Source organism: Geotrypetes seraphini, chromosome 15 (genome assembly GCF_902459505.1).
Source record: "Geotrypetes seraphini chromosome 15, aGeoSer1.1, whole genome shotgun sequence".
Lineage (NCBI taxonomy): Eukaryota > Metazoa > Chordata > Amphibia > Gymnophiona > Dermophiidae > Geotrypetes > Geotrypetes seraphini.
The window spans coordinates 27,224,724-27,250,892 of NC_047098.1; the positions used below are offsets into that span (position 1 = coordinate 27,224,724).

The 26,169-nt window shown below is 42.3% G+C and overlaps 1 protein-coding gene across 4 annotated transcripts in view; it reads right to left on the reverse strand.

Annotated features, from left to right (window-relative positions):
* Window positions 1–26,169, reverse strand: part of EXOSC10 (exosome component 10) — a 127,931-nt gene that overhangs the window by 20,548 nt on the left and 81,214 nt on the right. For 3 of the 4 annotated variants that reach the window (XM_033921975.1, XM_033921973.1, XM_033921974.1), the window contains exon 20: window positions 3,559–3,652. In XM_033921975.1, the coding sequence (XP_033777866.1) occupies window positions 3,559–3,652 (94 nt within the window). Of the gene's footprint in view, window positions 1–3,558; window positions 3,653–24,150; window positions 25,957–26,169 lie in introns of those variants that run through there. The other variant, XM_033921976.1, reaches the window with a different exon arrangement.

The following is a 26,169-nucleotide window of genomic DNA, read 5'->3' on the forward strand; positions in this document are numbered from 1 at the left end:
TTTCCTTTTTACTAAGGAGAAAAAACTAAATTTTTTTTAAATCTCTATCCTTTTTTTTCTGTGAGGAAGAGAGGGAAGAGCTGCGACCTGTCAGGAGCAGCCGAAGAAAAAACTGACAGGCTGAGGGGAGGGGCTATAAATATAGGGACTCTTGCATATGCTCAGTAAGCTCAAAAGATTACCTAGTTAGGGAAGAGCACCAGCAGTCAGGCTCAGTCAGAGGACTTCACCTTCAAGTGTGCCTGCATATATCCTGCTCGTCTCTGGAGAACTGATAATGCCTTCCCAAAATCGTAAAGCAAAGGACCTGATGATGAGATTTCCGAATAATGATGTGAAATTACGCCTCTGTCAGGTCAAAGGACGTGAGAAACTCCCCAGGTTGAACTGCTAGGATCACAGACTTTAGGGTCTCCATATGAAAGGAACGAACCCGAAGCACCTGGTTCACCTCCTTGAGATCCAAAATGGGACGAAAAGATCTCTCTTCCTTGGGAAGCATGACATAAATTGAGTACCTCCCAGTGCAGATTTCATGGGGGACGAGATCCATCAACTTCTGGATTGTCTTACGAAATGTCCATTTCTTCTAGGCTGACCGACAAGGAGAGGTGAGAAAAAGATCTAGCAAGGGCTGATCAAATTCAAGAGCATACCCGTCATGGATCACCTCCAGGACCCACTGATCTGCTGTAATCCTTGTTCACTCCCAGTAAACGTTCCACAATCTGGTTCCTACCAGAACAAGGGGAAGGATCCGAACACCATCATTGCACTGGACGAGAAGAGGAAGAGACCCCGGAAGAGTCTCTACTTCCCCAGAATGCGCCCCAAAAGGACTGCATCCACTGGAAAAAACCAACCTTTGGAGGAAGAAGACACTCTGCCAGGGTGATACCGACAGAACTCATGAAGACGTCCTTGGCCCAAACCTCCTTTACCAGACTGCTGAGGTTTGTACTCCGGTAACCGAGGGACCTTGGAGTCCCCTAAACTCGGAACCAACTTATCCAATTTCTCTCCAAAGAGAAAAGATCCCTTAAAAGGAAACAGACTGAGTTTGGACTTAGAGGCCGAGTCTACCGACCAACCACAGAGCCACAAAGTCTGTCTAGTAGAAACCCCCAAGGCCATAATCTTAGCCGAAGTTTGCCACAAATCAAATGGCGTCTGAAAGATAAGATCCTATCTTCATCTTCGTCACTTACTGATTCACAAGCAACCAATCATCGAACTCCCTATCCAACACATGTTCAGCCCAACAGAAGCAGGCTCTGGCCACCAGATTGTCACACATCATAGCTTGGACCACCAAGGCTACCACATCAAAACTTTGCTTCAGAAGAGACTTCATCCACCGGTCCTGGGGGTCCCTCAGTGCCGAACCCCTCTCCACTGGACCCATGTGCTGTTTAAGCAATAGCTGAAAATACCTCATTCACCTATGGTGAATGCAAGAAGTCACTATCGGCATTCAGAACAGGATACAGCCGGGTCATATAACGAGCCAGCCGAAAGGGTCTTTCATTGTTCGTACACAATATCATGGATATCCTGATGCATGGGAAAAGAACGCGAGGCCTCACAAATCCCTCTAACAAGGGGATCAACCACCTGAGGAGGCCTCCTTAGAATCTTCCTCAAAATGCAGAACCGAGGAAACCTGCTCCTGTCGCTCTTCTCAGTGAAAAATATGCACTGTCAAAGTGTCCTCACCCAAGGGCAGCTCCGACACCCAGTCACCCACATCATCCGTCACCACCCCCCCCACCCCCCCCCCGGAGAGACCCAGATCCTCATCAGGAGACAAATCAAGAAATGCAGTCTCTTAGGTGAAAGGGGGGGGGGGAAGCAAAGGAATATGAGACTACCAGAGAATGTGCATGGACGCCAGCCGAGAACATGCAGTAAACTTAGTACATGGCAAGAACAAAATCCGGGGGGAACCCCACAGCTGGAAGGCAGCTCAGCAGCTCACCAGAGGACTCAGTCAAGGTGGTGGAGTTTCCTGCCAAAGAATAAAGAACTGCCAAAAAGGTCACGAGCACTGAAGAGGCCTGAAAACTCAAAGCTGTGGTAAGGGAATCGCCAGCAAGCCCCAAAGTAATGGCTGGGGAATCCCAATGCACTTGTTCATCATGACTTGACCTTTAGCCATTTCAGTTTGATTTTTCCTTTCATTTTTATAAATGCATATGTACAATGAGATTTCTGTTTACTGTTTTAAGTTTGAATTTCACCAAAAAATTTTGTTTCCTAACACATATTTCATTATTTCCTGTCTACTCATGTTTAATTAATATGTCTACATATGCATTATGAACAGCCCATGGTTCCCATGCTTTTAGTTCAAATTTTATTGGTTTGGGTTTCAACAAAATTATTGTGCCTTCATTATGTTGTTTTTACCATGTTGCTTCTATCATGCATTCTTTTATTTATTAACCGTTCTTATTATGTTGTTTTTATTGGTGGTTTTATCATGTTGCCCTTATTTACTTATTCAGTGTATAGTCTATTGTCATTTTTAAATTTATTTTTGTTTGCAATATAGTTCATTTTGATCTTAATAGCATGGTTTTGGTTTTAACAATGCAATACTCATTATGTATATTTATGGTTTTAACGCGTCCACTTGCTTATATCGTGTTGTCTACCAATAAAGAACATTTTGTATAAGTCCATTGCGACTCCTTCATTTTGTTTGTTCGCTTTTGAATCCATCCTTGTCTTAACATCACCCAGAATGGTTCCTCCATTACTTGGATTGGTTTCTGAACTGTTTTTCAACTTTTATCCCCTCCTGATGATCCTCAATTCTTCCTTGTTCATTTTCTTCTTTAGGTCCCCACCAAAATTGAGTTTCCCAACATAGAACATGATACATTTTGCTTTGCTGTAGTTCCTCATCACTGTGCTCCCTCTCACATACATGGCACTGGTCGCCTGCTGAAATGCTGGATTGGTGGCTACTACAGGGCATACAGCACTGACCATGTTTGCCTACTCTTAGCATGCTGCAAGACATATGTGTCTAACATTCCCAACTCTTCTTGCCTGGAGGCTCACCACACTACCTAAGGCTGCTGTAGCTTTACAATCAATCTTTTTGTATAACATTGTGTCTTTATGTCCTGCTCTCAGTCCATCTACTCAAGGATCCTCTTCCAATAATAAGGGAGGAAAAAGTAGCAAGAAAAACTCCATAAGAAGCATTTCCAATAGGAAGAGAGGGGAGTACCTAAATGAAGGCTCTAACTTACATAATTTCCCCTAGTACTTACATTATCTTTAACACTGGTTGGCCAAACAATAATGGGACCCAAACTAATGAAGAGATTCAAACTGAACATTCAACTAGAATCATTTATACAGAAAAAAATTAGTGATGGCTGAGATACAATTTCATACAGTCAAAAATCTAGCTTTGCTAACAAGATAAAAGACCTTAATGATTTGCCACCTAGATTTTGATGGGCAATTTCTAAATTTCTGCAAAGCAACTTAACTCAGACATCACTTCTAGACTGAATTGAAATTAGCACAAAATACACTGACCTCTCTGTTGGTGTTTCAACTGTTTTGCCTCTTCTTTTTCCTTCACATTCTTCTGCACCTGTACTTGGTTCTGCAATTTCCATCGATTACTGATCTAAGTTACGAGATATAAGAAAAGATCAGTTGTCTCTCTGCCATATACACGAGATCTACCACTTATGGCCTACAGTACTAGGGACTGATACAGAATACAGGCCTGACAGAACACTGAGATCCTGTGTGTAATTCTGAAAGTGAAAGAAATATTCTTTCAACACTGAAGAAAGCTAGATTTCTACCAAAAAATGCAATAAAGAAGGGAACAATTTAAAATAATTATAATATATAAACAAAAATAAACAGAATATACCGTACTCCATTCCAAAGCCTCAACAGTCTCATCTTTAATAAGATCAACAGATTTATACATCCAAAAACCAAGCTTCATCCCATCATTGTGCTAGTGATCTAGGAACATAGGGCACATCAGAAAGGCTTTAAATCTGTATGGGAGGAAGGAGTCAGGCTACTACTTCATTGTTTCCTGTTTGAAGGTCTGCCTTTCAATCAGCATCCGGATTAGGAGAGATTTATTTATTTAAAATATTTATATCCCGCACAGATCTATGCGGGTTACAATAAAACATGCACAATAATCCAGCTAAATAATATAGAACAAATATTAACATACTAAAATATACAGCAGAAGAAACAAACAAAAAAAAATCCCACTACTCTCTCCTACTACCTTAACAAAAAGCCCTCTAAAACAGACATGTCTTTAAACTTCTGAAAAAGTGTACAAGGGAGGAAGACTGCCGAATTGATAAAGGAAGGTCATTCCACTTCTGTGGACCTGCAACCAAGAACACTCGCAATTGAATCTGTGCCTTATAGACTGGCCGCACTGACAACACAGTCAACAACTGCTGAATTTGTGAGATAACGGAAGACAAATCTTGCAGCAAGGACACAGCCCTATGTAGCTGTTGGGCTGACATGATGCCCGAAATCTGTTATTTTGGATTTCTGCACCAATCTACAAAATCTGGTCAGAAAACACCTCCCATTCAAGCACCTGGACAAGCAAGCAAGATCCCAAATTCTTAGCCGATTGTACCATTATCAATCGTTGCACCCAGAAAACTACAGTCCAGTAAAACAAGACAGGTACAACAAGGCCATGCTGACCTATCAAACCACCTTTATTTTTTCTAGTAGTTGGCCAAATTTGAAAGTTACAGATATCGCAAAGTATTAACAGAAATGTGGGCACATTTTTGATCAGCCACAGAGGCAATGGTAGCAAGCATCCTCATGTACAGAAAAGTAACTACAAAAGGTTTCAATATGCTATGTTTCAATGCCTTTCATGGTCTCTGTTTCTAACAATAATTTCTGCTACTAAGATCTTTCTAGAATTATTTTTTTATTAGCTCAAATTTCTTTTTCAGGTATGTAACAAATACTACTGTACAAACAAAATGAAACAGCAAATATAATGAAGCTGAGCATTACAACGGTTGGATGACAATATGCATTTTATACTAGGCTATAGTGTTAGAGGTAAAATTGTCCATAGGTAGTCAGATCCTCTATTGTTGGGTCAATAATATAGAAACATAATGACAGATAAAGGACAAATGGTCCTTCCAGTCTGCCCATCCGCAGTAACCATTATTTCTCCATAGACAAACAGGGGAAATGCAGGCACACTCGTAGGTGAAATCTGTCGACTGAGCCTACGTGCTGGAGTTCTCCCCTAGCTAATAAAGCTTTAAAAAACTTACTGAGCATTAGCAGGAGTCCCTATACTCTCAGATCCTCCCCCCTTAGCCTGTCAGTTTTTTTTCTTACCACTCCTAACAGGTCATGAGCTCTCCCCTCTCTTCTCACAGAGATATTTCTCTCAGGGAACTTCTATTTCAAGGCTTTAAATTTTTTTTGTTAAAAAAAAAAGAAAGTGACACGGAGAACTCAGTCTACAAGACAATGGAGCTTCCATATGTTAAAGTTTACTAGTGCTACAATTTTCTCTCTGGAGCGCTTTTTCTGCAAAGGTAGGCGCTTGGACCGGGAAGTAACTTTTTCAGCACTGCCAAAAAAAAGCCATGATGGATGGTGATTCCCACGCTGGCACTTCTCAGCCGTAGTGCTAAAGAAAACTACAAAGCACTCAATGTCGCTTGCTCCCTCCCCCAGGGCCCAGTTTCAGCACCCGCAAGGGGAGGGAAGCCAACTGCCCCTGATGCCGCGTGATAATAAGAAAACGGCAGATTCTGGAGGCCACTGTAAAAAAGCCCCAGCAATATAAAAGTGTTCTACTCCCTCGTCGTCACTGATACTGGGGCAAGAAGTGAAATTTCATTCAGTGGCTGCAGTGATGGCTCCTGCGGGCTCAGTCTCGGCCTCACAGTCCTCTCCTGGTCACAAGTAGAAGATTATATTTCTTCAAGTAATTCTTCCAAAACTGGGAATTCTTCTGCAAAGTCCAAACGGGAGGCTTCTCTACCATCTCCTCAAGAAAATCCTTCTGCCAAGCGTCCATCTCCACAGGATATTCAGCAGGACCATAATTCTGGTCCAGAGGTTTTAAATTTTTTCCTTCTTCTGCAGTGTCTGGTGCAAGACAGTTCAACCTTGTTGCAGTTTCTTCCTCATTATCCTCCTGTTCTGCAACCTCAGTAGTGCTACGCCTGTGTGGACCAATTTTTTTTAAAGAGAATCCTTTTCCACAGTCTCCACATCTGGCCTGGGGGCCTTATACCCCTATCTATTCTTCACCAACACAGGAAGCACCTTCCCCTCCTGACTGATCAGCTCCAGATGTCCTGCCTGTTTCAGATTCTAATCAGCCACTCCATCCAGACCAGCCTCCACTTCCAACTGAAGAATACTCCTATCACAAGTTTCTAAGAAGGTGTCCTCACTACTAAGTCTTAATCAAGCAGCGCTGCCCACAAGCAGTAAGGATTTTCAAGCTATTCTCCAATGCTGTAAAGGACCTGATTGCTTTACCAGTACATCAGATTTTACTAGACCTCCAGTTAGCTGATTGGCAAAAACTTTTATCCATCTCTACGTCTTTCAAGCATTTGGAATTGAAGTATAAGGTCCAGAAGGCACCTGGTCTCAATCTTTAAGAGCTACTTCATCACTCAATGGTATCGGAATTGGCTAAGAAGGCTAGGATGTCTAAATCTCTGTTAAGTGCTTCTCCTGAGAAGGATCACCGTTTCCTAGACTCCATAGGTTGCAAAGTATATCAAGGATCTATGCTTTTGGCTCGGATTATCAAACACCAGTTACATTCTATTCTGCAACAGATGGAAACCGCTTCTCCAGAAACTATGACTGCCCTTCTCATTGCTCTTTAGGAATCCACTTATCTTATTAAGACAAACTATGATGCTTATGACATGACATCTCACACAGCAGGAGTGGCTACATTTCTTGCAGCTAGACATTCGTCTACTAGAAAGTCTCACCAATCCAAATGGAAACGTTTTTCTATCTGGTCTCAGAAGCTCCAGCAGAATCCTCTTATTTGTCCAATCGATTATGTTTTATCATATCGTCTCCATTTGTCGGACTCTGGTCTAAAATCTAACTCAGTTCTCTTTCATCTAGCAGCTATCTCAGCGTTCCAGACCTATTTGTATAGTAAACCAATTTTGCATCATCCACTGGTGACTCGTTTTATCAGAGGGCTCAATAATCTTCGTCCTCCAGTGCAAACTCCTTCACCAGCATGGGACATGAACTTAGTCCTGGATGTTTTGATGTACGACCCTTTTGAACCACTGGGATCTGCTTCACTTTTTTCCTTTCTTGGAAAACAGTTTTTCTTACAGCTCTAACATCAGCTAGAAGAGTTTGTGAACTCTCAGTACTGGTCACATATTATCCGTATCTCTAGTTCTTCCTAATAGAATACAGTTACAAACTCATCCAAAATTTCCCCCTAAAGTTGTCACAGATTTTCATCTCAATCAGGCAATTACTTTACCTTCGTTTTTCCCTCCTCCACATTCCTCTTCAGCAGAGCAAGCAATTCATATCTTGGACTGCAGGAGAGCTTTACTTTTTTTTATCTTAAGGCAACTGCTCCCTTGTGTGTCATACAAATCAACTATTTCATATAACTCAGCTACTCAAGGAAAACCAGCATCTAAAAGAGCTCTATCCTCTTGGATTGCAAAGTGCATCCAATTTTGCTACACAAAAGCACATCTTCAATCGCCTGGTGCTATTGGAGCTCATAGGTTCAAGGCAACAGCTTCTTCAATAGCCAACTTGAAATCCATTCCTATTCAAGATATTTGCAAAGTTGCAACTTGGTACTCAGTACATACATTTACAAAACATTACTGTCTGGATCAGAGTTTTGCTCAAGATGTGCGCTTTGGCCAATCAGTCTTAAGAAACCTATTCGCACTGGAAAATTATTTTCCTCCACCCAGAATCTAATTTCAGCTTGGGACTCACCTACAAATGTGCCTGCATTTTCCTTGTTTGTCTACAGAGAAAGCAAAGTTGCTTATAAGTAACAGGCATTCTCCATACAGAGCATGGGAATTCAGCCACACTTCCGGCCCTCCTTCCCCTCGTTTTTCTTTTCCTTCAAGGCTAGAGACAAAAATGACAGGCTAAGGGGAGGGGCTGAAAGTGTAGGGACTCCTACACATGCCCAGTAAGTTTTTTAAAGCTTTATAAGCTAGGGGAGAGCTCCAGCACCTAGACTCAGTTGGTGGACTTCATCTACAAGTGTGGCTGCATTCCCTTGCTGTCTACGGAGAACACCTGTTACAGGTAAGCAACCTTGCTCTCTTCCTCTAAGAGATCCCACGTGCCTATTCCAGGCTTTCTTGAATTCAGACACAGTTTCTGTTTCCACCACCTCTACTGGGAGACTGTTCCATGTATCTACCATCCTTTCTGTAAAAAAGTATTTCCTTAGATTACTCCTGAGCCTATCACCTCTTAACTTCATCCTATGCTCTCTTATTCCAGAGTTTCCTTTCAAATGAAAGAGACTTGACTCATGCGCATTTACATGACATAAGTATTTAAATGTCTCTATCATATCTTCCCTCTCCTTCCTTTCCTCCAAAGTATACAGATTGAGATCTTTAAGTCTGCTCCATAAACCTTATGAAGAAGGCTATGCACCATTTTAGTAGCCTTCCTCTGGACCAACTACATCCTTTTCATATCTTTTGAAGGTGCGGCCTCCAGAAATGTACACAATATTCTAAATGAGGTCTATAGCTCCAAGACTCTTCTCGCTAAGGTAATAGCCACAAGAAAAACCATCTTGAGTGTCAAATCTATTAAGAATGCTTTACGCTCTTGAGTCCTAAAACAAGAGATACCTGCCACTTGGACTCTGAGAGATGCCAAAGTAAGACCCTTCTCAAGGCCAGCCTGGAGGAAAGCTACCACCACTGATATTGGAGCAGAGAATGACTCCTCGTTCTCCTTAATGCACCAGAGCTGAAATGTTTCCCATGCTTTAAGAGTAAGCAGGCTTTTTGACTCTGAGAAGAGTAGCAATGACTACCTCTGAATATGCCATGCGCAGTAATGCCATGTGCTAAGAGCCATGCCATAAGACCAAAGCGATCCGGATCTTCTTTGACCACTGGTCTCATTTTTCTCAATGGAGGAGGGCAAATAGTGGAGTGCTGTAGGGATCACTAGGACTGGTGCTATTTAACTTATTTATAAATGATCTGTAATTGGAACGAGTGGGGTGATTAAATTTGCAGATAACACTGAACTGTTCAAAGTAGTAAAAATGCATGCAGATTGTGAAAAATTACAGGGAGACCTTAGGAAATTGGAAAACTGGGCATCCAAGTGGCAGATGAAATCTAATGTGGACAAATGCAAAGTGATGCACATTGGGAAGAACAACCCAAATCATGGTTACCAGATGCTAGAGTCCACCTTTGGGGTTAGCACCCAAGAAAAAGATCTGGGTATCATTGTAGACAATACGATGAAACCTTTCGCCCAATCTGCAGTGATAGCCATAAAAGCAAACAAGATGCTAGGAATTATTAAAAAAGGGATTGTTAACAAGACTAAGAATGTTATAATTCTTCTGTATCACTCCATGGTGCAATCTCATCAAGAGTATTACATTTAATACTGGTCGCCTTATCTCAAGAAAGATATAGCAGAACTAGAAAAGGTTCAAAGAAGAGTGACTAAAATGATAAAGAGGATGGAACATCTCTTGTATGAGGAAAGACTAAAAAGGTTATGGCTCTTCAGCTTGGAAAAGAGAAGGCTGAGAGGAGATATGATTGAAGTCTACTAAATCCTGAGTGATGTAGAATGGGTACAAGTGGATTGATTTTTTTTCTCTGTAAAAATTACAAAGACTAGGGAACACTTGATGAAGTTACAGGGAAATACTCTTAAAACCAATAGGAGGAAATATGTTTTCACTCAGAGAATAGTTAATTTCCAGAGGCTGTAGTAAGAGTAGTTAATGTAGCTGGTTTTAAGAAAAGTTTGGAAAATTTTCTGTAGGAGAAGTCCATAGTTTGTTATTGAGATAGATATGGGGGAAGCCACTGATCGCTCTGGATCAGTAGCATGGAATGTTGTTACTTTTTGGTGTTTTGCCAGGTACTAGTTACCTGGATTGGCCACCATGAGGGTAGGGAACTGGACATAAGAACATAAGAATTGCCGCTGCTGGGTCAGACCGGTGGTCCATCGTGCCCAGCTGTCCGCTCATGCGGCAGTCCTCTGGTCAAAGACCAGCGCCCTAACTGAGTCTAGCCCTACCTGCGTACGTTCTGATTCAGCATAAACTTGTCTAACTTTGTCTTGAATCCCTGGAGGGTGTTTTCCCCTATGACAGACTCCGGAAGAGCGTTCCAGTTTTCTACCACTCTCTGGGTGAAGAAGAACTTCCTTACCTTTGTACAGAATCTATCCCCTTTCAACTTTAGAGAGTGCCCTCTCGTTCTCCCTACCTTGGAGAGGGTGAACAACCTGTCCTTATCTACCAAGTCTATTCCCTTCAGTACCTTGAATGTTTCGATCATGTCCCCTCTCAATCTCCTCTGTTCGAGGGAGAAAAGGGCAACTCCTCCAGTCCCTTAACCATCTTAGTCGCTCTTCTCTGGACCCTTTCGAGTAGTACCGTGTCCTTCTTCATGTACGGCGACCAGTGCTGGACGCAGTACTCCAGATGAGAACGCACCATAGCCCAGTATAGCAGCATGATAACCTTCTCCAATCTGTTCATGATCCCCTTCTTTATCATTCCTAGCATTCTGTTCGCCCTTTTCGCCGCCGCCACCGCACATTGCGTGAACGGCTTCATCGACTTGTCGATCAGAACTCCCAAGTCTCGTTCCTGGGAGGTCTCTCCAAGTACCGCCATGGACATCCTGTATTCGTGCATGAGATTTTTGTTACCTACATGCATCACTTTACACTTATCCACTTTGAACCTCATCTGCCATGTCGATGCCCATTCCTCGAGCCTGATTATGTCATGTTGCAGATCTTCACAATCCCCCTACGTCTTCACTACTCTGAATAATTTCTTATCGTCTGCAAATTTAATCACCTCACTCGTCGTACCAATGTCTAGATCATTTATAAAGATTTTGAAGAGCACGGATCCAAGCACCAAGCCCTGCAGCACCCCACTGGTGACGCTCCTCCAGTCCGAGTATTGTCCATTTACTCCCACTTTGTTTCCTATGATTCAGCCAGTTTTTAATCCATGTGAGTATTTCACCCTTGATTCCATGGCTCACAATTTTCCGAAGTAGTCGTTCATGCGGAACCTTGTCAAACGCCTTCTGAAAATCCAGATATACGTCGACCGGGTCGCCTTTGTCTATCTGCCTGTTTACTCCTTCAAAGAAGTGCAGCAAGTTCGTCAAACACAATCTGCCTTTGTTAAAACCGTGTTGACTGGTCCTCATCAGCTGTTAGGTGATTACTTTTATAAATTATAGAGACAACAGCTGTGCACATCCAATGAAACCTATACATAATTGGGTAATTATTAAAAGTGGTTATTAAACCTTGGAAATAAATGCTCACATGGTAACATTCCAAACGTGGAGTTCAAAAAAATCTAACTGTCCACGTTAGTGTGGTTACGCTCACTGACCTTCAAATGTTACTATAAACATTCTCCATCAACATTCAAGAAATGTTGTGCATACATAGCCTATACAGTCCTCTCCATACATATAGCAGTTTGCTTATCTCCTTGTGTGTAATATATTCTGCCCTTGCCCAATAGCCCCATGTCCAGCTTTCAGGCGCTATCAGTTCTCTTGAACTGTATACCACATATCATCATGCAATCACTCCAAAGCCATGCCCAAAATTTCACCCCATGTTTTAACTACTACACTATTATATTTACTGATTAACATATTGTGCTACCCATTTCTTCTGTGCATGCGCAGATGTGTCAGTCTCACCCATCTGACTTGCCACCATTCAGTTCCATAGTTATTTTATTGGGTCTCAAAGAAATATGCGCAAAGCACTCAGAGAAATTGAAAGGGGACAGGTTTAGAACAAACGCTAGGAAGTTCTTTTTCACCCAGAGGGTGGTGGATACATGGACCGCGCTTCCGGAGACTGTGATAAGCAGGAGCACGTTACAGGGCTTCAAAGAAGGTTTGGATAGGTTCCTAGAGGACAAAGGGATTGAGGGGTACAGGTAGAGGTAGGTTATAGGGATAGGAGTAGAGGTAGGTTATAGAAATAGTCGGGGACCACTGCTCAGGCAATAGGCCTGATGGGCCGCCGTGGGAGCAGACCGCTGGGCGAGATGGACCTCTAGTCTGACTCAGCAGAGGCAACTTCTTATGTTCTTAACAATTGTGAATATTGATAGTCAACCCTTCTACACATGCACGCTTCACATTCATATATATGCGATTCACATTAGTATCATAAGGAGCAATAAGCCAGCGCATGCATACTTTGGACATCATCTGCGCATGCGCAGTTCGGTCCCCCTGCGTTGACACCTATGTATTCCGAGTTCTCAGTAAACTATGTTTTTGGAAGACAAACAAAGAAATTGCACGCATTTGATGTTTAACCCGTCAATTGGGAAAATCTGTCAATTGCGCGCAAAACAACGATAACTTTAAAATGAGGACAGATGTCATCACTATGCACAATGGTTGCATGGTGATGTCATCACGCGATTCATAGTCAAGACGTATGCGCGCCACGCTGATGCAAATTCTGTTTTGCTAAAGTAAGACAAAACAATATATGCTTCACAATTCACACATGCTCAATTAACATGCCCATTTCACTATTCGAATGCGTGCTTTCAACATAATATAATCTGTGCTTGACCTTTCAAATCAATGTTTGACGATTAACCATATAACATGTGTTATAGATAACCAATAGCAGTGCAGGAAGGGGAACTCTCACGATATTCACTCCCAGTCATGTGAGTGGTATATAAGCTGCGCAAAAATGTCATATATGCACAGTGAATATAATATAATAATAATAATAACTTTATTTTTCTATACCGCCATAGTCAGGCGACTTCTAGGCGGTTTACAATGTAAGAAGGCTGGACATTCAGCGAATAACAAAGGTCTTAGTACAGTACAATGCTAATACAATACAATAAGTCCACATATAATACAATACAGTAAGTCTAAATACAATACTATACAATAAGTTTAAATACAGTACCGAACAAAGAGTCTAGATGCCGTACAATAGTCTAAATGGTAAACTTACATATTAATTGGAGATCTAAGGGTAATGAGTGTCTGAAAGATTTAGAACATCCATGAGGGGGGTCTTAGTGGGGGAGGGGACCGTTTTAGTCAATGAATTTAGCGAATAGGGTGGTTTTGATCGATTTGCGGAATGTATTATAAGTCATATTTGGTTCGTTTATGTGGTTTTTCAGCCAGGTTTGCTGTCTGTTCGCTTGGAACTTAAAGGTTCTGTCCAAGAAGGATTTGTATCTGCAGCCTGTGGTCTTTGGGTATGCAAAGATGTTTTTGTTTCTGGTCGTTCTTGTGGGGTTGTGTAGGGTGAAGTGAGTTTGTAGGTATGAAGGTGCTAGTCCCCAGGCTTGTTTGAAACAGGTGCAAGCGAATTTGAATAGAATTCGCGCTTCTATTGGAAGCCAGTGCAGCTTTTTGTAGTAGGGGCTGATGTGGTCGTTTTTTCTAAGTCCGAAAATTAGGCGAACGGCGGTGTTTTGTATTAATCTTAGTTTTTTTATTGTTTTTTGTGGGATGCCTAGGTAGATGATGTTGCAGTAGTCAAGAAGGGATAGGATCAGTGCCTGTACCAGCAACCTGAATGATGAAGGGTCAAAGAATTTTTTTATGGTTCTTAGTTTCCATAGCGTATAAAAGCATTTTTTCACAAGTGAGTTTGTGTGGTCAGTCATAGTTAGGTGAGTGTCAAGAGTGATACCCAGTATTTTTATGTTTTTGGAAATTGGGTATTCGTGGTTGTTTATTTTTATCGATGTTTTCGTAATTTTGTCATTGGGACTAGCCAGAAAGACTTTTGTTTTCTCTGCGTTTAGTTTTAGTTTGAAATTAGTGGTCCATTTATCGATTGCGGTCATTGTGTTTGAGAGATTATCTACAGTTTCTTTTGTGATTTCGTTTAAGGGTATAAGGATGGATATGTCGTCCGCATAGATGTAGTATATTAAATTTAGTTTTTGTAGTAGTAGTATGGCTTCTGAAGCACGAGAGTGAAAGCCCGATTTCACTGAGAAGAAAGTACTCCGTTTAATGGAGTACTTCTCTCGAAATGAGAAACACTTTTGTTTTCCATAAGGGGCAAGCACAGGAACATCGTGCAAATGGACAGGGTGTGAAGGAAACTTCACTGCCTGTTCAACATCAGTGCCCTGACACCGCGCTCTGTAAGTACCTATTAAATACATACGCGGTTTATATATATTTATAATCAGCATTTTTTTTGCGCAGAAGCCAATAATATGTATGCATATTTCATCCACATTCCATGAAATCGCGCACTGCATATTCATCTACCCGCAGGAAAATTGCGCAGTTCATAATTGTGCACCAACATTTCACTTGCGCGCAAAATATCATAAACAGCTCAAATAAAATTTTATTATGAAAATACAATGTTGTAAAATAGTTTATGCGCATGTGTAATGTGACACTACTGTGAAACATGTGATGCACACCTTATGTCCTCCACGCACAACGGCAGATCGGGAGGAAGTTCAGTGAGGTTAGGAGAGGGTGTGTGTCCCTGTATGTCTTACTTCTGTGACTTTAATATAATTTTCAACATATCCCATATATATATATCATGCCTCACTCATTTCTGTCCATTATATAATAGTGGAGGATTTGAAAAAAAAGGCGAGGAAGCTCAGGCTCCATCACCCAGCCTGGGTGCGGTCCGTCTGGATGAATCTAGATAACACTCCAGGTATGTTATAGTAACCTAAAGGTGGGGTGTAAGGTGTGTAGTCATAATATCTCTGTGTGGACTAATAATTTTTTTTAAGCATTAACAGTTCTTGATTCCATACATATATTTCAGATACTACATGCATTTATTTATTTCTCCAGATGACAGTGAGAAGGAAGCTGCTGCCCCTACCCCTGAGCGCCCTTTCATTCTCTCCCGAAGACGCCCCACTTCCCAACCCCCTTCCACCTCCGCCCAGTCCCATCCCTCTTCCCAACCCCCTTCCACCTCCACCCAGTCCCATCCCTCTTCCCAACCACCTTCCACCTCCACCCAGTCCCGTCCCTTTTCCCATCCCAGTACCTCCACCCTTAGTCCAATCCACCGACACCCTTGCCCACCCTCATCCAAGATCCCCCTACAAAAATGCCCCAAACCCAGCCCTGCCCCTTCATTCCCAATGCCCGGTTCTCCCTCCTTCACACGCCCTACCCCCCATTTTACCATAGAAAATTTCCCCCACAACACTCCTTCCTCTATTAGCCCTCCCTCATCCCCAATTCTGCAGCGCTTCAGAGACCTCTCTGTGGAGAGTGGCAAGTGTTCAGATATTTTGACTATGTAATTGTATTTTCAATTTCAAACTGCTTATAATGAATGCTCTTTGTCATTGCAGCAAATCTATTGCCATCCACCTCCTCTCCCACCCTACCCTGTTTCAAACCCCCCCTCCCCATTCAAAGCCCCACCCGGTGTCCAACATGTTCTTCCCCCCTCCGCCGCTCCACCCTTGACTTTGGGACCAACCCCTCACCACCAACTACCCCTGTTGCAGTGACCACTATTGTGGCTCATGCTGCCACAAACACAGATCCTCTGCCCATTTCAGTAACAGCGGAGGACATTCATAGGGTGGTGGGAATCCTGAATACGGGTGTGGGAAGCATTCAGGACCTGTCCCAGGAGGCGGTCCGAACCATCACAGGGGCACTACAGACCATCATGCACAAACTTGGTGGTGCCCCAACCACCCCTTGAATGTCTCCCGCTGTTACCGAGGGAACTGCACCCTCTTCCCCCTTCCTAGAAAAAATACAAAAAAAAGAGAAAAAAAAAACCAAAACCCACCCCTCCTCTCCTGCCCTTACCCCTCCTAGAAAAAATACAAAAAAAAAGAAAAAAACTCCCACCCCTCCCCTTCCACACTCCCTCCCCTCCTGCCCTTCCCCCTCCTAGAAAAAATACAAAAAAACCCCAACTCCCACCCTTCCTCCCCTTTCACACTCCCCCCTCCTGCCCTTACCCCTCCTAGAAAAAATACAAAAAAAGAAAAAAAAAACAAACCAACTCCCATCCCTCCTCCCTTCCCCTTCCACACTCTCCCCTCTTCACCCACCCCCTCCACATCCGTTCCCCACTTACCCATCCTTTCACACATAAAGCCATCTGGTCTCCAGCCTCCAGCATCAGGACTCGCCTGCGTCCCACCATCTCATCTGGACTCCAATCCTCCTTTGAGTGGCTCTCTTGCTTTTCCTGTTCTTGCGCCTCTCTCTCTCTCGGTCCCAGACTGGTGCTTCCTAGCCCTCACAACTGTGCTTTTTTCCCCCTACAGCCTCCTGTGTTGCAGCAGCACTCAAGCCGCCACTCACTACTAACTGCAGCAGCCATCTGCCCTCCAGCATCAGGACTCGCCTGCGTCCCACCGTCTCATTTCCCATATCTGGACTCCACATGTCAGCTCTCCTTTGATTATCAGAAAAATTGACATCATGTCTATGATACTTTTAAAAAGACATTTTAATATAGTTTTTTTTAAAAAAAAAGGAGCCACAACTGTGTACAGGATAAATGCAAAACCTTATCAAACATAAGTGTTAAGTTTACATGGCTGTGTCATGCCCAGAGACAACAGCACAGCTCCCGTGTACAGAACTAGGTAGTGAGCAATGCTGTTACAAGTGTTGAAATATAAACGTGGCGTCTTTCTAAAGCCGTTTCACGGTTCACTGCCGCTTCTTCAGGGCTTGCTGACACCCCGCTTCTTCACACTGTTTACGCTACTTGCCACCGCGACAGGACGCGGAGGAGATCGCGTAGCAAGTAACACATTTGTCCGCGCGCTGTCTTGCGCGCATCTGACTATGAACCGTGACTAGAGCAAAAAAACGCAAAACTATTACAAAATAAACAAAGAAATAAGCTGAGCAGATCAGAAGATACATTTCATGCTCATTTGCACAAAGAGAAATTGAAGGGAGCAGCAGACCTCTGGGAGAAGGAGGAGGTTTCAAAAGCTGTGATTGACATCTTTCTGCAGTTTGCTCGTGAGAATCAACAGAGTACCCTAAGGTTCAGCATACCATTCCTAGTGCACTGGAAATGATATTAATTACATACCACTTTTTCGTAGGATTCAAAGAGATCTGGAAGGTTGGGAGAGTTTGTATCTCTCGTGGATAGGCCATACTGAAGTGGTAAAAATGCAGATTCTACCCCAATTGTTATTTTTGTTCCAGACCTTCATGATCTGGGTGGGCTGTCTGGTTCTGGAGGGTCTGCAGTGGAGACTTTTTTGCTTTATTTGTGTAAATCAGTGTCCCTGAGTGGAAAGATATAGGGGAGATGGGGGTTTACAGTTGGTAGTGACCAAAGTGCGGGTGTGGAAGGGGACCAAGGGATTATTATTAGAAGGCAGAAGATATTCCTGGTTTGCTCATTTGTGGTTTAATTCAGAGTTTGCTCTGGGGAGGGGTGAGAGAGTATTTTCTTACTGGGAAACAAAGGGACTGGTTTATGCAGGACAAATGTGTGATACATCACAGGGGAGGGTATGATCATTTCCTGAGCTCCAAGAATGTTATGGATTGGCTCCATGAGACCTATTTCTTTTCTTGCAATTCCAGCATTATATTCAGTCATCAGGGTTCCTACAAGAGCTGCTTGGGGGTAAGACTGCATTTGAGAGTTTATTGGGCCCTTAACTGCAGAAGGGAGCCACATAGGCCATATATAATGTCTAAACACCTGATGAGGTGAGTCCTTAAAGTATATGCAGGCTTGGGAAACAGACTTAGGGAGGTGTTAGGTAGCGTAGAGTGGGAAAACAGATGGTGTAGTGTTAGGACATTGGGAGTAGCAACATTGTTGCTTGGAGTATCCCTATTGCAGAGTCTTCTAGAAGTAGGGAGATCCTGGATTAACTACAAGGAAAACTGTTCCAGCAATTGGTAATGGAACCCATATGGGAAGGAGTCATACTTGACTTAGTGCTTGGTACGATTTAATATTAAGATGGGTATAAAGAGAGCTCATTCAAAATCAAAGGTTCTAGACTTTTTGTTCGGATGGGGGATTACATCAAGGAATTGTTGACTGGATGGGAACATCTGGAAGGAGTGGAAATGCAGTGGGCAAAACTGAAAGGAGTAATTGTAAGAGCGACAAACCTTTTGGTGAAGCAAGTAAGTAAAAATAAGAGGAAAAGAAGGCCACATTGGTTCTCAAAAGTAGTAGCTGAGAAGGTAAGGAATAAGAGGTTAGTTTTCATAAACTACAAAAGATCGCAGAAAGAGGAAGATAGGCAAAATATCTGGGAAAGTTAAGAGAGGCTGGTCGTGTAGTCAGGAAAGCAAACATGCAAATGGAAGAAAAAATAGCTGACACAGTAAAATGGGGAGACAAGACTTTTTTTAGATATATTAGTGATAGGAAGAAATACAAAAGTGGCACTGTGAGACTCAAAAGTGAAGGGGAAAAATATGTAGAAGCTGATAAAGAAAAGGCTGAATTGCTTAACAAATATTTCTGTTTTGTGTTCACAGCTGAAGTGCCGCGAGCAGGACTGCAGAAGACAAACATGAATAGGGATGGAGGAGTGGTAGACCCTGATTAATGTTCAGAAGGTTGTGTTCCTGAGGAGCTAGCTAAAATAAAAGTAGACAAAGCGATGGGGCCAGATGGTGTATATCCAAAGGTGCTGAAGGAACTTAGGGAAGTTCTGGTGGCTCCGCTGACTGACCTTTTTAATGAGTCTCTAGAGTTGGGATTGGTACCAGAGGACTGGAGAAGGGCAGATGTGGTCCCTCTCCACAAAAGTGGAAGTAAGGAAGAAGTAGGGAATTACAGGCTAGTAAGTCTGACTTCTGCGGTAAGCAAATTAATGGAAATGCTTTTAAAACAGAGAAAGTTTCTGGAATCCTGTGGATTACAGGACTGGAGGCAACATGGATTCACTAGAGGTAGGTTTTGTCAGACATCTGATCAATTTCTTTGACTGGGTGACCAGAGAATTGGATAGAGGAAGTGCGCTAGATGTGGTGTATTTAGATTTTAGCAAAGCCTTTGAGTGTTCCACACAAATGCCTAATAAATAAACTGAGCACCCTCGGGATGATTCCCAAAGTGACGGACTGGGTCAAGAATTGGTTTGATCAATGGAGATCATTCTGAGGAAAGGGATGTTACCAGTGGTGTGCCTCAAGGTTCTGTTCTTAGGCCTGTTCTTTTTACCATTTTTAAAAACGATATTGCTGAAGGGTTGTTGGGTAAGATTTGCCTCTTTGCAGATACCAAAATTTGCAATAGAGTAGACACGCCGAATGATGTGAATAACATGAAGAAAGACCTGGCGAAGCTTGAAGAATGGTCTGAAATTTGGCAGCTAAAATTTAATGCTAAGAAATGTGTTTGGGCTGCAAAAACCCGAAGGAATAGTACATTTAGGGGGTGAAGAATTTATGTGCACGACAGAAGAGTGGGACTTGTATACTTTGGAAGAAAGGCGGGACATGGGAGATATGATAGAGACGTTTAAATACCTACGTAATGTAAATGCGCATGAGTTGAGTCTGTTTTATTTGAAAGAAAACTGCAATGAGAGGGCATAGGATGAAGTTAAGAAGTGATAAGCTCCGGTGTAATCTAAGGAAATACTATTTTACAGAAAGCATGGTAGATGCGTGGAACAGTCTCCCGGAAGAGGTTGTGGAGACAGAGACTGTGTCTGAATTCAAGAGAGCCTGGGATAGGCATGTGGGATCTCTCAGAGAGAGAAAGAGATAATGGTTACTGCGGATGGGCAGACTAGATGGGCCATTTGGCTTTTATCTGCCATCATGTTTCTATGTGATTGTATGTGATGATCTTAAGGTGGCCAGTTGTAAAGGTGACGGCAAAAGCTAGAAGGATGCTAGGGTGCTTATGGAGAGGTATGCGTGGAACAGTTTCCCAGTAGAGGTGGTGGAGACAGACTGTGTGTGATTTCCAGAAAGCCTGGGATAGGCACATAGGATCTCTTAGAGAAAGGAAGAGTGGGTGGGCAGACTGGATGGGCCATTTGGCCTATATCTGCCATCATGTTTCTTTGTTAAGAGATGGTACTACATGCCTGTGCATTTCGCAAGAATGGGCTGTGGAGGTGATTGGAAATGTTGGAGGGGCTTTGGAGAATGGGATACTTACATATGTGGTGGGCATGTGTCTGGGTGCAAGGGTCTTGGGTACTGTATTTCAGGGAACTTTCACATATTTTAGGCAAAATGGTATCAGCAGCATAGGCGGTAGCTTTACTTCATTATTAGTTTCTTTAGGTTGATGCTTATAGCTGCCAGATTAGTATTAGCTGCCAGCTGGAAGTGGCCTGCGAGGTCTGACTTAAAGCAGGTATAAGCTGACTGCACTGACACATGGAAAACTTCACAACTTTGATAGAATTTGGAGGAGATTTGAGCAGTGGAAAAAGAACTATCGGTAGTGGGAGATCAAGTAGACATTTGGGAGTGAGACTTGTGCTTATTCTGTTACCTCCGAGCGGCACTCCTTGGCACCTTTGTCTGATCCAGACTAGTTTTTTAGATGTTGATCCGCTAGATCAGGGGTAGGGAACTCTGGTCCTCAAGAGCCGTATTCCAGTTGGGTTTTCAGGATTTCCCCAATGAATATGCATTTAAAGCAGTGCAAGCAAATAGATCTCATGCATATTCATTGGGGAAATCCTGAAAACCCGACTGGAATACGGCTCTCGAGAACCAGAGTTCCCTACCCCTGCGCTAGATGTCTTTCTTCATTTTTAATTTTTAGTTTGGCAGCTTCCTACATTCATTCTGTAAGGCTTTATTTTTATTTAATATCTTTATTGATTTTCCAATTCAACAACAGTGCAATAAACAATTAGATATACATAGAATAACACAAGAAAAAGCATATTTATCTTTCAGAAAAACATGAACAATCCTTTTTTCCCCCTTCCCACCCACCCACTTCAGTGAACAAGAGAACATAAGTATTTCTAAGATATCCCCACCCATCCACCCCTTGGATGTGTAATTTACAACCAAAAGTATATTAATAAATCATTCAACTATTATTAATAAAATTAGCCAGCGGATCCCATGTTAATTGACATATCTTAGTAATTCCCATTTGATCATTTATCATTTTTTCATCCTGTAACAAAGGCATAATGAGTGCCACCAAAACCTAAAATTCAAGTGATCAAAATTTTTCCAATTTCTTGTGACCTATTTTTATATTTATCAATTACCTCCGGTAGAAGTATATAGGTCTTTAGGGTACTCGGCCCATAATTATATTAAGAACATAAGAATTGACGCTGCTGGGTCAGACCAGTGGTCCATCGTGCCCAGCAGTCCGCTCACGCGGCGGCCCTCTGGTCAAAGACCAGTGCCCTATCTGAGACTAGCCATACCTGTGTAAGTTCTGGTTCAGCAGGAATTTGTCTAACTTTGTTTTGAATCCCTGGAGGGTGTTTTCCCCTATGACAGACTCCGGAAGAGCGTTCCAGTTTTCTACCACTCTCTGGGTATAGCATCTATCCCCTTTCAACTTTAGAGAGTGCCCTCTCATTCTCCCTACCTTCTAGAGGGTGAACAACCTGCCCTTATCTACTAAGTCTATTCCCTTCAGTGCCTTGAATGTTTCGATCATATCCCCTCTTAATCTCCTCTGTTCGATGGAGAAGAGGTCCAGTTTCTCTAATCTTTCACTGTACGGCAGCTCCTCCAACTCCTTAACCATCTTAGTCGCTCTTCTCTGGACCCTTTCTAGTAGTACCGTGTCCTTCTTCTAGTATGGCGACCAATGCTGGGCGCAGTACTCCAGGTGAGGGCGTACCATGGCCCGGTACAGCAGCATGATGACCTTCTCCGATCTGTTCATGATCCCCTTCTTTATCATTCCTAGCATTCTGTTTGCCCTTTTCACCACTGCCGCACATTGCATGGACGGCTTCATCGACTTGTCGATCAGAACTCCCAAGTCCTTTTCCTCCAAGTACCGCCCCAGACATCCTGTATTCATGCATGAGATTTTTGTTAACAGCATGCATCACTTTACACTTATCCACGTTGAACCTCATCTGCCATGTCCATGCCCATTCCTCGAGCCTGATTATGTCACGTTGCAGATCATCGCAATCCCCCTGCATCTTCACTACTCTGAATAACTTCGTATCGCCTGCAAATTTAATCACCTCACTCGTCGTACCTATGTCCAGATTTTTTATAAAGATGTTAAAGAGCACGGGTTCATGCACCAAGCCCTGTGGCACCCCACTGGTGACGCTCTTCCAGTCCAAGTATTGTCCATTTCCCCCCTCTCTCTGTTTCCTATGCTCCAGCCAGTTTTTAATCCATATATTTCACCCTCGATTCCATGGCTTGCAATTTTCCGAAATAGAAGATGGAATATAGGTACTGATTTGACACCTCTCATGCTTCCATTTTTGTCTTCATTTGACAGTAGCATCATATACAATTAGCATATGGAATTTGTGCTCCATTCACTCGAGCTCAAGCGCCTTAATCTTATGCTGTTGTATTCTAATTTCATTTAATTTCATTATTTTTTTTCATCTTGATACCATGTATTTCTATGTTCCCTTATACCCTTGTCCTTTTATGCTCTTTTAAAGTTTGTCAAGCCATTTATGTTATTCCACATTTGCAAAAGGTTGTGTATTCAATATCGGTAGGTACATATTACCCTTCTCTCACATACCGTATATACTCGAATATAAGTCAATCCGAATATAAATTGAGACCCCCATGTCCCCCCCCCCCCAAAAGGAGGAAAAATAGTTGACTCGAATATAAGTTGGGCAGCTTAATATTCAAGTGTCCTGCCCTGCCAGGTTCTGCACTCAGCCCCCTTCCCTCCCTGCCCTGCACTCAGTCCCATTTCTTACCAGGCTGTGAACCAAGTCCCCCTCCCTGACAGGCTCTGAATTCTGTCCCACCTTCCTTCCCTGTACCCTCTTCCCCCTAAAAAGAGCCAACCTCATCAGTGATGTCACAATGGCTTGATTGTCCGGTACTCCCCTCTGCTCTCTAACCCAGCCAGCAGATTAACCATTCCCCTTAACTTAAACCACCTAGTGGTAGGCCAGGACAGGAGGGATCCCTCCCATCTGTTGCCCCGGCCGACACTAAAAATTACCACCCTCCCTCCTTCGTGTACCTGTTCCCTGGTGGTCTAGTGTGTATCCCTTGCTGAAATCCTTTAGATTATAACGGTAGCAGCCAGTGGTGCACCCGGGCTGGCACGCAGGAGCAAGTTTTTCATGCTCCCAGCCATCCCTGCACCACTCCTTGATAGGCTACCACAAGAACTTGCGGTAGCCTATCAAGAAGTGGTGCAGGGCTGGCCGGGAGCACGAAAAACTCGCTCCTGCGTGCAGGCTCGGGTGCGCTGCTGGCTACTACCTTTACAAAGGATTTCAGCGCAGGATACAGGATGGACCACCAGGGAACAGGTACGTGAGGGAGGGTGGTAATTATTAGTGTCGGCCGGGGCAGGAGACGGGAGGGATCCCTCCTGTCCCGGCCTAAGGCAGGCCTGCAGGAAGTCTGGGAGGTAACTGGGGGATGACCCGAATATAAACCAGGACCCTGGTTTATATTCGAGTATATACGGTACTTGCAATTTTTATAAGTCACTTTGTTCTTTCACAATTTGCATGCATAGTCTTTATACTGTGCTCTATCACTTCGCATGCATTTCACTTCTTCACCAGCACAATTGCTGTGATTCACTCAACAGCATTTTATAATGCACATCATTCTAATACAAAACAAAGAAAAATTCAACAATCTGCAGTGAAGGGAGAACACCAAAAACAAAAAGAAACTGTAGAAAGGAATGTACAAGGTACAGGAATTTTTATTAAAAGTCACTAAAAAAGTTATATTCCAAAGAATGGCTCTCATACACATGGAGATTGGACCCAATACGGTCCATGTTTTGGAGAAAAACTCCTTCAGGGGTCCAAGTTGTGCTGTGCTTCACAAATAGAGAACCATGTGGAGTGCAGCGATGTTGTACAAAATCCTTAAAATTTGTGGATATAAGGCAATACTTCTGTGAAACTGACACGCATTCCTGAGGAAGAAAACACGGCCCGTGTTGGGTCCCTTCAATGACAAATGTGGACATTGTATTTTAAAGGATTAATTAAATAAAAGAAGCATAAAGAACATTGGATTTCCACAGTTTCATTTGTTTGGGTTGTCCTTTTTCTCTTTTGGAAATTTGGGTCTTCTCTTCTTGTTGTGACTTGGATAATAGAAGAAACTATGTACATGTACTCATCCGGTGATATCAAGATTGATAACTTGTGCGTCTAGTTGTATATACTTATATTGCATTTGATAATAAAAGTTATTTGTTAAAATATTTTTTTGAAAAAGGTGGTTCTAGATGAAGAGATGGGGGAAGGTTGTTCCAGTGTTTTGGGGCAATGAAGCAGAAAGCTGAGTTTCTAGTGGACCCAAATTGCGCCTTCTTCAGACCTGGAAGAACCAAGTGGTTTGTATCCAGGGAATAGAGGGCTTCCTCATTTTGCTAAAGTAGTGTGACTATTCCTAAGAGGTGTACTTGTATTTCGGTTGCTGTAACATGACTGCTGGAGAAAATCCAATTATTTCAAATCACGTGGTAGATAGTTTTTTAGATTCCTTATCATTTAAATGTGTTTCTTGTCCCTATAAAATTTAAGATCCCCTACTTCAGTGATCTCCAAAGAGTGGCTCCAGGACCACAGGCAGCCCCCAAAGTCCTCTACTGTGGCCCTCAAACAGCTGGCTGATATGCTCTTCAAATCCTTTAAATGCGTTAATGTCAATCTTGCTTACTTGATATAGTAACTGCAAACAATCTCTTAAATGTGTTACTCAGGTGTCTCATTTATAGAATTTGTTACTGTTGACAATCCAAAATAAAATGATAAAAAAAAATATATATCCTTGAAGTCTTATAGAATCAAAATTAGTATTAATTTTTAAGGGTTGGTATCCCATCTGAATAAGCAGGTCAAGGTGAAAAAGGATTGAGTCAACTGTTCTACTTGATCTTGTTACAACATGATCTTCCTTTTATAAACAGGGATTTTTGAATTGCTTCACATCGAGATAGAAGATTTTCCAGATGGAACCCATTTTTGAAAATATAAATTTATCGCCTCTGGTGAGGGCTTAGCCAGAGTTAGGTTATCAGGTTGTACTTTCTGAAATTTCATTCCTCCCAGCTACTTTCACTGGGAATTACTCCCCATTCTTTTTGCACAGGAGTGCCTCTTTCCAAGATTCTTTAATCTACCTCCTTTCAGTCACATGACTTGTCATATTTAGGGATCATTACAATTTAATATAACAAACTATACCTGACTTTTTAGACATTTACTTCTATAGAAGGGGAGGACAGAATTAAAAACATAAGATCATAAGTTATAAAATATTTAAAAATATTTGTTAAAATGTTAACAATTGTATTTTACTTATTTGTCACAATTTGATAGACTGCCATTGATTAACAAACATCAGAGTGGTGTACAATCCATCTTCAAAACAGAACTCGAAACAGAGGACAACACACCAAATAAACAAACAAACAAAAAATAAAGACAGTACAAAGATGTTGTAGAATGCCATCAGTTATCTGGGAGACATGATACTGTGAAGAAAAAAAGATAAACAGAAGGAAAAATTAGGTTTTTACCTGCTAATTTTCTTTCTTTCAGACTCTCCAGACTGGCACAGTTCACTGACCAGCAGCTGGAGACCGAGACAAATCTTTGGCTTTAATACTAATAGCTTTGTTTCCCTCTAATCTAAAAGCACAAGAAGAAAAGCACAAAACCAGCCTCGATAAATTCAACAACAAAGC